The following is a 10,864-nucleotide window of genomic DNA, read 5'->3' on the forward strand; positions in this document are numbered from 1 at the left end:
GAGAGTAGTGTTAAAAATAAAAGTTTATGGAGTTTGTGTGTTTTATTTGGTAAGTGAAGGGTAATAAAGGATGATGGGTATTTAAAAGTTTATTAGTTAAATTGGTGGTGAATGTTAAAATATTGGATGAAGTGGATGAAGTGGATGAAGTGGATGATGAGGTGTTATGTAGAATAATTTATTTTAATTGAAAAATTTTTTATTATTTTATATAATTTAAAATTAATTTTTATAAAAAAGATGATTTTAAGAAAAGAAGAAGAATGTTGTAAAAATTAGAAATTATTAAATTATTTATAGTAAAAGTAGTAAAAAAAAATCCCAGTAAAACCGCAAAAATGCGTGAGATTGTAAGTTATCGTCAGCTCCATGCCCGAGAGCCAAAAAGAAACGTCCCTGTGGATTTTTTGGTCCCTGACCCAAAACCCCACCCTCGGGATCACGCCGCAGCAGAGCTTCCTGGGACGACCTCAGGTCGACCGAGGGCTGCCATGGCGATGGTGCAGTAAACAATATCATGACGACGATAGCTAACCGTTGTCTTCTCTTCAACAGGTCCATCTTCAGACCGGTCAGTGCGTAAGTAACCGGTCGACTCGAATCCGTCTACCACCACAGCTTGACCGTACTGACACTGCCCTCTCAGGGTAACCAAATTGGTGCCGCCTTCTGGTATGTCAAACCACGCTTGCGACTTGGGAATCGATAATATCACAAGTGATTGAAACTGACACCTTCTACAGGCAGATTATCTCCGGCGAGCACGGCTTGGACAGCAATGGCGTGTATGTGTTATCGTCGGGCCTCGCATCATTCGAATAACCACTCACCGCTCCCATAGGTACAACGGCACTTCCGAGCTCCAGCTCGAGCGCATGAATGTCTACTTCAACGAGGTACATACCCAACACGATGCCTTCACCGCTGTCACATCACCATATCATGGCTAACACCTTTGTTCCTTCAGGCTTCCGGCAACAAGTATGTTCCCCGCGCTGTCCTCGTCGATCTCGAGCCCGGCACCATGGACGCTGTCCGTGCTGGTCCATTCGGCCAGCTCTTCCGCCCCGACAACTTCGTCTTCGGCCAGTCCGGTGCTGGCAACAACTGGGCCAAGGGTCATTACACTGAGGGTGCTGAGCTCGTTGACCAGGTCCTCGACGTTGTCCGTCGTGAGGCCGAAGGCTGCGACTGCCTCCAGGGTTTCCAGATCACCCACTCCCTTGGTGGTGGTACCGGTGCCGGTATGGGTACCCTTTTGATCTCCAAGATCCGCGAGGAGTTCCCCGACCGTATGATGGCCACCTTCTCCGTCGTGCCATCGCCCAAGGTTTCCGACACCGTTGTTGAGCCCTACAACGCCACCCTCTCCGTCCATCAGCTTGTTGAGAACTCCGACGAGACCTTCTGCATTGACAACGAGGCTCTCTACGACATCTGCATGCGCACCCTCAAGCTCCCTAACCCCTCGTATGGTGATCTCAACCACCTCGTCTCCGCCGTCATGTCCGGTGTGACCGTTTCTCTCCGTTTCCCCGGCCAGCTCAACTCTGATCTCCGCAAGTTGGCTGTCAACATGGTTCCTTTCCCTCGTCTCCACTTCTTCATGGTCGGCTTCGCTCCCCTGACCAGCCGTGGCGCCCACTCTTTCCGCGCCGTGTCCGTTCCCGAGTTGACCCAGCAGATGTTCGACCCCAAGAACATGATGGCTGCTTCCGACTTCCGCAACGGTCGTTACCTCACTTGCTCTGCCATCTTGTAAGTTTTGCCACGCTTCATTGATTAACCAGCAAGTTCCAAAGTATACTGACTCTGTTTCTAGCCGTGGCAAGGTCTCTATGAAGGAGGTTGAGGATCAGATGCGCAACGTGCAGAACAAGAACTCGTCTTACTTCGTTGAGTGGATTCCCAACAACGTCCAGACCGCTCTCTGCTCCATCCCTCCCCGTGGCCTCAAGATGTCGTCGACCTTCGTCGGTAACTCTACTGCTATCCAGGAGCTCTTCAAGCGCATTGGCGAGCAGTTCACTGCCATGTTCCGTCGCAAGGCTTTCTTGCATTGGTACACTGGTGAGGGTATGGACGAGATGGAGTTTACTGAGGCTGAGTCCAACATGAACGATCTCGTTTCGGAGTACCAGCAATACCAGGATGCTGGTGTTGATGAGGAGGAGGAGGAGTACGAGGAGGAGGCCCCCGCTGAGGAGGAGTAGAACACCAACGACGTGTCCCCTCTACTGCCGGCGGCTGGCCCACAGGATCATGCCGGTGTTGATATTGAGCATCATCCACTAGGCGGCTTGTCGACGGATCGTTTGTTGGCTTAAGGATGACTAACCCTGTTTGGAAGCGTTCTTGACGTGTAGCCCTTTTTTGTTGGTGGATAATGGATTATTGATTATATCAGTTGGGCCCGCCGTTGAAAACGCTGCTTCTGTGACATCTTTCTTTTTACCCCGTGCCTTCAGTTCTTTGTTGTGATGGAGCCGGAGTTTCGTCGGTGGGGGGTTGATCCGGTCAAAATACTAGACATGGAGGCAGGGTCCGTCTGGGATGGCCTCCTTTTTTTCAAACATAGTACATTAGAAAATATATGCGCACGCATGGTGGTAATTACCATTGGAGTTTTTTTGCTTGCTTAGCCTGTTGGGTTACTCGTGTGTGATCTTGCTGTGTGATGTTGTTTGTGATTACTGGGGATCTGCTGGGTGTGGTCTCTAACGTGGACATACCTTAGCATGAGGGCTAGGTGTGTGTATATTTTTGAGTCAAGATCCACAGTTATTCATCTCGTGGCCAACGAGATGGGTTCTGACCGCCTCCTTAGGATGTGTGGTACTTGTTTATGGTATCATTTCGGGAATGGGACAGACTTGGAGGTAGGAGAGAGTATGAGCGGCTGTGAGTTTTCTGGCCAGAGGAGGGAGGAGCTTGAAACCGGTAGGGTGTGTGGCTTGGAAAAGGGCGGTTATTATGGTGTTCGGGGGAAGGGGGTCACTGGAGATCATTGGTTTTTGCGGTGGGGTTCAGGTAGGTGTGCAAGATACGGGGTGGCAGTTCACTTGGGTTGATGGCCGCGCTTTTTTGGAGAGGGGGATAGATGCTGGGAGAAAAGCTTGGGGGCTTAAAAGATGGTCAAACTAATTCTCTTTAAAACACTTCTCAGCTATCTTTCAAAGCCTATTTACTCGGTACTTTTCAAGGTCTATCAACTATCTATCAAGGCACGGTGTCTGGATACCATCTTGCGTGAGAGACCCATAATCATCAACATCCTTCTGTGGTACTATTCAATACATACATATACAACCCCTGTCTAAGAAGATATTTACATGGACATTTTCTTGGCCACCTTTCCATGCCCCCCACCCCCCTTTCCCTTCATAGCCCATCCCAGGCTACCTATGCTATTACTTTCCATCCCGGTACATATCCTCATGTTTTGGGTTGTCCACAATGCAATTCGCCCCCCTAATCCCCTTCCCCCTTCAAACTCCAAAGTGATTTGCCTCGCCCCTATGCACAACTGTTTATAAGAAGCCAAAATGCGCGCACCGTTTTCCTTCCTTCCACTATCTCGACCCAGAAACAAAAACCAAACGCCATGAAACCATTTGCCGGACCCGTCAACGAGCCTGGCTTCCATTCACATACGTCCCATTCCCGTTGGCCTGGCCATTCACACCGTTCCCATTCGCCTGACTCTGCGGTGGAACATTCTCATACCCGTGATGTTGGTGCTGGACATCAGTAGGACTATCATGCACCACCATCCCAGTCAACCCATTCATCGTGCTTCCTCTCCTAACCAGAGAAATAGTCGTGTTCATCGTCGCCGTCCTCGTCATAACCGGGCTCCCCGTGCGAGTCCGTCGCAGCCTCGGTACGGCCCTCCCAGTCTCACGCTCCGCCTCACAATTCCCACAAGCGCCCGCGCCCCCTGCAATCGCCAACCGTCTAAACAACGGATACAAGTCATGAGCCATGGGCCTTTTAGTAAAATCCGCATCCATCATGGCTCGAATCACAGGCAATATCTCCTTGATCGCAGCCGCCGATTCGGCCTTCTTGGGGTTGCTGTCGATGAGCCGGTCCGCAATCTGGCACAGGTGGAAGAGGTAGGCATCAAGACGTTCGAGGGACTCCGAGTACTTGAACTCCCCCAGGTTGTCCGTCCTCAATTGCTGCTCGGCGAAATCAGGCGGTCGCCCCAGCAATGTGGTGGCCATTTCTAGGAACACACATCCAAGGGAAAAGACATCGGACCGCTCGTCTCGCTGGGTTTCGTTGATGGCCTCGGGGTCGGCGTACTTGAGTGTCTTGGGCGTGGGTCCTTCCGAGTGCTGACCGGTCTCAAAGTGCTTTGACAAGCCAAAATCGGTTAATACGGGAAGAAGAAAATCGTCAATGACAATATTTTCGGGCTTGATATCTTTGTGCCGGATTCGAATGTTACTTCTGTGGAGGAATGCCACGGCTTGTGACAAGCATCCGAAATACGTATGCAGGGCGGCCTCGTTTTCCGGCTCGCGACTGTTGATGATGTGGTTCATGAAGAAGCGGAGGTTGCATTGTGCTGGAGGGTACATGGCAATGCCCAGTATGTGCTTCTTGATTTGTTGATCAACTCTGATAGCTTTGACCTTCGCTCTCTGCTGCCTCCTCACCCCAGTTGAGATGCAGTAATCTTCAAAGCTGGCCACGTAAACGACGATATGGGGGTGTTTGATCGAGGCCATGTTCCTTACTTCCTCCAAGGCCAGCATCCTGACGTGGCTGTCAGGCCCGGGTGGCCGTAAATTATCCTTGCAAGTGATAATCTTCAAGGCAAGTGGCCGCCGATATGGATATCCTTCAGGGACATTGACTTTGTATACGACCGTGGTTCCAGATTCTCCAAGCTGCTCGCCGATCTGAATGAACGGATGGGGGGCCCTGATATATTCCTTATTGGCATGGTGGAAGACCTTATGCTTGCTATCATCAAGCCCTGCTCTTTCCACTGGCCGGATCCAAGCTTCGCCCGTCTCACGGCCCTCCTCGTCCCAGATGAAGTGCTCGTCGTCTCGCCAGTCTAGGAACTCATCAAGCGTAATAGGCTGTGACTGGGTGATAGACTGGCTACTGTTGGCCGAATCGAACGACATGGGAAGTGCCTGTGTGACAGGCTCCGCAACGCAGGACACAACCAGGTCCTGTGTCCGGTGGGTGTCTGTTGAGCGACGAAATGCAGTAGTAGTAGTAGTAGTAGTAGTAGTAGTAGCAGCAGCAGCAGCAGGAGGAGGAGAAAAGATTTGAAATGGGGATGCAGTGACAGCCGCGCTCAGTATTTGTGTGAGGGTGCACGAACAGGAGGAGGAGTGGCCGGTTTGGCAAAACTGAACGGTTAGAATTGGTAAAGAAACAGGGAGGACTGGCGAATGAAGTCGAAAAGGCGGGTTGGAGGGAGGCGGACAAGAATTCGCTGGGCAGATTTTGTGTAGTAGTCTGTTCGCTCTCACCGATGTGTGTACAACAGTGGTCAGCTAAACACGCGCTTGGCACTGTTTTTGGAGAGGACACACAGCCTTAGCCAATGTCACCAATCCAATCCACGCCGTGATTCAGCATGCTGCGCAATGCGGCTTGGGTCGTAGGGCCGTCCTGGGGGACCAATGAAAAGTGTTGGAGCGTACCTGGGTTGTCCTACAGGGAGTGAGGTGCCGGATGGAAGATGGGTGAGGAAGTCCAGCGCGGTACCGGGTTGGAATCTGACTGTCTTCTCAAAGGAACGGGCCGGGCGCAGCCTAAGTCTGTCGCCCTGTGGCACGCCCCGCAATGCATGCGTGGCAGCGGCAGTTGAAGCTGTTCATGGGTGCCTGATGGTGGGGTCCATCTGACGCCTACCCTGACCGATGTCCTGATGTGGTAGTCGCCATCGATTTGGAAGTTCGGGGTAGTAAACAGTCACACGTGGGAAGTAAATAAGCTCTGTGAATCACACCTTAAACTTTAAAATGAGCCATGCCCCAGAATCGGAGGGGTACTGAGTAGAGTGCACCTTCCTCCGGCCTGGATGACGACGGTGAAAGGGTAGAGGGTTAGGGTGCGAGATAATGTGGTTCGACTTACACGGGCTCTGCTCGCTGCCGAAATACACACCGAGAAGGCAGGTGACCCAAAACTTTGACAGATGACCACGTATATAGTTGGTTTGAAATTTTGCAGCTGTGAACGCTCGTACAATGTTGGAAAGAACGTATATCTTGGCTTTCCCATTCCACTGACCGGAGGCGTTCCACCCCGATTGCCTTGAGATGTCGAGATTTTGAGCATCATGACTCTTGCGGGTTCTTTATCGCGAGAAATGACGAGGCTCTTAAACTTTAACCCGAAGTCAGATATCCAAACTAAGTACCTACGCTATACGTGTTGGCCGACGCTTTCGATCACAGTATGGGTGCTGTCTGTGAGCCGGGCAAGTGGTTCCCAGAACTGTTGGTAAATACGAGCAATGAGAAAATATGATGGAATGTGAGCCTGTCAAGAATAGATACGACTATACATTATTTCATTAGCCTCAGACTTTCATGAGATGTGAGAATGTTGTGAAGTCAGTGAAGGGCTCTTGCACACCACACAGTGTTCTCGTTGTGGTGGCGTGCAGGGTTCCAGTCTGTCAGATTCGGCTCTGACGAGCTTGCCGTCTGCTCGGTTCTGCTTGAGGTAAGTTTGCCTGAGACATAACTGGTTCATGCCGTCATAAGGGCCTTGGAGGGTTATGCCACTGGAAAATAAGCGGATTTATGTTAAGGATAGTTTGGATGTTTGGGCCTGCAAATATTCCTATAGAAAAGCCAAATCTCAGCAGATGTAGCATCAATTGGAACTAGCCGCCCGGCTAGCTCAATCGGTAGAGCGTGAGACTCTTAAGGAGTACTCCGAAATCTCAAGGTTGTGGGTTCGACCCCCACGTCGGGCTCAATTCCCGTCTCAGACGATTATTTTTGCTAGAGAGATTCATCTCTCGCTTCTTTTTTCTTGCTTGTGTGTATTATTTCACAACACAACGCTCGGAGATATTCGTCCAGGGTTGTGTTGGACCATACATATGATCAATCCCTTGCGTCTGACAGGAAGGCTATCCACTCCCGTATGCTCTCTTACACCATAGACACCTTCTTAACGTGGAAACCGGCTCTCTAGTTCGATGACACAAACTCCACAAAAACGTCGACGATCATCTAGCGAGGAGCACCAGGTGACCTTTTCCTGTCTCCTTGTAGAGTTCAGGATCGAGATTCATAAAACACGCGTGAAACACTGCCACACTGCTCCAAGGTTGACATCGAACAAGAGCAGTCGTATCGCAGGGAGACTGGCGGCTACAATATCCCTTTCATCATAGTTGTTGATCAAACCCGCAAACACGTGGAGTTGGCTTCGACGAAGGCAACCGGGCATTCCGAGAGAAGCAAGCATAGCAGACCGAGTGTGCGAATCCAAACAAGGAGCCCCGAATTATCCCCTGGCCTCTCGGATCTTTATCTATTATTCGGCTCTACTTGCTCGGATTTAACTTTCTGGTGGTATGCAGTGGCAGGAAACGCCTGGCGACGCTCCTGGTGAGCTGTATGTAGGCTGGACACGGCTCCGAAAGTTGCATTTCACTGATGTGCGTCCAGGGCGGAGATTGTGTCCGATATGCAGGCCGGAGGAAAGGAGAGAGCCACTTGGGCAGGTTCGAAACTCGGGCCTTTTCGTACTGGCTCTGCATTGTGCATACCTTCATCAGTGAAAAAGATATTTGTGACTTGCGGGGGAGCTTTCACCAACTTTCGCTGCCTCTCTCGCTTGCCAGGGTCGACCAGGATCCCCGCGACAGAGGGGTCAACCCCGCAAAGATGTTCCACCAATGGTCTAGCCCTTTGCCGACCCCTGTGTGAGGTGCTCACATGCTTTTGCACAATGCACAGAGCACACAGAACACACATGGGAAAAAAGTGCGACGACAGTTCCAGGTTGTCCAACGAGGGGAAAAAAAGGGTGAGCCGAAACGAACATTGCGCATTGCATTGCGACCGCCCCCGGAACGCCGTTACGGGGACTAAAACTACTACCTACCGGACCAGGTCTACACAACACACGCCCCTAATGTGGCAGCAGCAAATCTCGCGGTCGTGGTCGTGGTCATGGACCAGCCGTCCCAGCTGTATCAGCCATACCAGCCGTAGCTGTAGTAGCAACAGCAACAAAGCCAATCGAAGTACTGTTCCCATTGGGGCGCTGTCCGTCTACTACTCCCGCGCTCGGCTTAAACAGAGTTGTGAGAATAGCTAGGGCCAGGCCTTAGATGACGTACCCCTCCTGGTCTGTCAGCCTGCCCGCATTCCGTCCCTCCAACCCCGCGCCGTCTCTCCTTTATCAGTCCCGGCAGTACCACCCCCTACAGTGCCCCGTTCGGTACCGCATTCATATCCTATTCATCCGCCATATCCTGTTATCATCCCCCCTCGACTCAATCCTCTGCAGCAGAAACGCCTTCGACCTTTTCACTCTACTGCCTGGTCGCCCCGGAGGAACAAGACATCAACAACAACAACAACAACAACAACAACAACAACACCACCAACAACAACAATAACAACAAGAACAACAACAACAACAACAGCACACAGCATGGGCGACCTTGGCGACTTCAACCCCATTCGCTTCGAAGAAGGCGGCATGGTGATAGACATACCCACGCTGAACCTCGACTCCCTGAAGAAGCCCGAAGCAACCATCACCCCTCTGTACCCCGACCACATTCCCACCCTCGAGACGCCCAACTTACATCCGCACCATGATAAGCACCTGCCGCGGGGCATTGAGGAGACACCTGAGGAACAGCGGCGCCACTGGTTTGTGGGCAGTATCGACCAGGGAACAACGTCATCTCGGTTCCTAATATTCAACGGAGAAGGCGACCCAGTTGCCAGTCACCAACTCGAGTTCGAGAACCTGTATCCTAAATCCGGGTATGTTGAAGAGCCCGCCACCTGACCCGCATCCCGTTGCTTTGGTCTCCGCTTCCCTGCCTCATCCGCCTCCACCTCCGCATGTGTCGCTCATTGCGGAGACCCCTCTGCTAACACAGTATTGATCTACAGATGGCACGAGCACGAACCGTTGGAGCTTCTCGCCTCCGTGGAGGAATGCATCGATGAGGCGATGCGCAAGTTTGTCGATCTGGGGTACCGAAAATCAGACATTCGGTCCATTGGCATCACCAATCAAAGAGAAACGACAGTAGTATGGGACAACAACACCGGCGAGCCCCTTTACAACGCCATTGTCTGGCCCGATACCAGAACCAAAGATCTGGTGAGGGACCTCAAGTCCCGTGACCAGGCCGACACATTGACAGACCTTTGTGGTCTGCCGCTATCAACATATCCCAGCAGTGTCAAGCTCATGTGGCTCATCGAAAACGTCGAGGCCGTAAAACAGGCTTATGAGGAGGGTCGCCTCGCCTTTGGAACAGTCGACTCATGGCTGATATATAAGCTCAACGGCGGGGCCAAGGCGGCAAAGCCCATCCATGTCACCGATAGCACAAATGCTAGCAGAACCATGTTTATGAATCTGCACACTCTCCAGTACGACGACAATCTGCTCAAGTTCTTTGGTATCGACAGAAGCAAGATCCACCTTCCCAAGATCGTTCCATCATCAGATCCATGTTGCTTTGGAAAAATTGCCAAGGGCGCATTGTCGGGAGTGCAGATTGCCGGGTGCCTGGGAGACCAGTCTAGTGCGTTGGTCGGCCAGTGTGGTTTCAGTCCGGGTCAAGCCAAAAACACCTACGGCACCGGTTGCTTCTTACTCTACAACGTTGGTACCAAGCCGGTCATTTCAAAATATGGTCTTTTGGCAACAGTCGCCTACGACTTTGGTGGTGGCCGCAAGCCCGTCTACGCCTTGGAGGGAAGCATAGCCGTCGCCGGATCCGGTGTCAAGTTCCTCATGAACAACTTGGGATTTGTTGACAAGTCAAGCGCCATCACTGAGCTGGCCGAATCAGTCGAGGATAACGGCGGTGTTGTTTTTGTCACCGCTTTCAGTGGTCTGTTTGCCCCCTATTGGATTGATGATGCCAAGGGCACAATTTGTAAGCACACCTCTCTCCCCGCTCTGCATTGCCCCCTAATTGCTAACGTATGCGTCTAGTTGGCATCACGCAACACACACAAAAAGGTCACATTGCTCGGGCCACACTGGAAGCCACGTGTTTCCAGACGAAGGCCATCTTGGACGCCATGGAAAAGGACTCCAATGCCAAACTCGAGTCTCTTGCGGTTGATGGTGGCCTGTCAAACTCTGACCTCTGCATGCAAACGCAGGCCGATATCACGGGAATCCCGGTTGATCGTCCAGGCATGAGAGAGACGACAGCCTTGGGTGCAGCCATTGCTGCTGGGCTGGCAACAGGTGTCTGGAAGGAGTTGAATGACCTGAAGGATGTGAATCAGGCCGGTAGGAAGGTGTTCAAGCCGAATATGGAGAGGAAACAAGCAGAGAAACTGTTCAAGAAGTGGGAGCAAGCTGTTGAGATGAGCAGGGGGTGGGTTAATGAGGTTGCCGATGGTGAGGAGGAGTGAGTGGAAGGATATGATGTTTCAAAAGGTGTTATTGCAGGAGTTGGGGTTCGGAGGTCTCGTTGTTTATTTCAATTTGGGCGGCATTCTGGGTTGGTGAATCTAAGCGGCACGGCATCATGGTTTGTTTGGGTTTGGGCCGATGTTTTCGACTCGAAATGGAATGGAAAGGGAGAGAAAGGGATATACTGATCACGATTGTGTGGATACCCTTTGGCTTGGTGTGTATTTTTATGCGGTGGGGA

At 51.5% G+C, this 10,864-nt stretch overlaps 3 protein-coding genes across 3 annotated transcripts, besides 1 other annotated feature; 2 read left to right on the plus strand and 1 right to left on the minus strand.

Annotated features, from left to right (window-relative positions):
* Positions 1-555: 555 nt before the first annotated feature.
* On the plus strand, positions 556-2,213 carry PODANS_4_7630 (uncharacterized protein; the record flags this gene model as incomplete). The annotated part of the gene is made up of 6 exons (XM_001906036.1): positions 556-579; positions 647-672; positions 744-785; positions 842-896; positions 968-1,758; positions 1,823-2,213. Coding segments are annotated over 6 exons (1,329 nt in total), but the record flags the coding sequence as incomplete, so codon positions are not given.
* Positions 2,214-3,626: 1,413 nt separating this feature from the next.
* Positions 3,627-5,147, minus strand: PODANS_4_7620 (uncharacterized protein; the record flags this gene model as incomplete). The annotated part of the gene is made up of 1 exon (XM_001906037.1): positions 3,627-5,147. One exon carries the CDS (start codon positions 5,145-5,147, stop codon positions 3,627-3,629), a length of 1,521 nt encoding a protein of 506 aa, XP_001906072.1.
* Positions 5,148-6,874: 1,727 nt separating this feature from the next.
* Positions 6,875-6,961, plus strand: a tRNA (tRNA-Lys).
* A 1,697-nt stretch (positions 6,962-8,658) lies between these two features.
* On the plus strand, positions 8,659-10,622 carry PODANS_4_7610 (uncharacterized protein; the record flags this gene model as incomplete). The annotated part of the gene is made up of 3 exons (XM_001906038.1): positions 8,659-8,999; positions 9,132-10,132; positions 10,192-10,622. The coding sequence occupies 3 exons, from the start codon at positions 8,659-8,661 to the stop codon at positions 10,620-10,622; spliced, it is 1,773 nt and encodes a 590-aa protein (XP_001906073.1).
* Positions 10,623-10,864: the final 242 nt, after the last annotated feature.

The sequence above is a fragment of the Podospora anserina genome, chromosome 4 (assembly GCF_000226545.1).
Source record: "Podospora anserina S mat+ genomic DNA chromosome 4, supercontig 4".
NCBI classification, from domain to species: Eukaryota; Fungi; Ascomycota; class Sordariomycetes; order Sordariales; family Podosporaceae; genus Podospora; species Podospora anserina.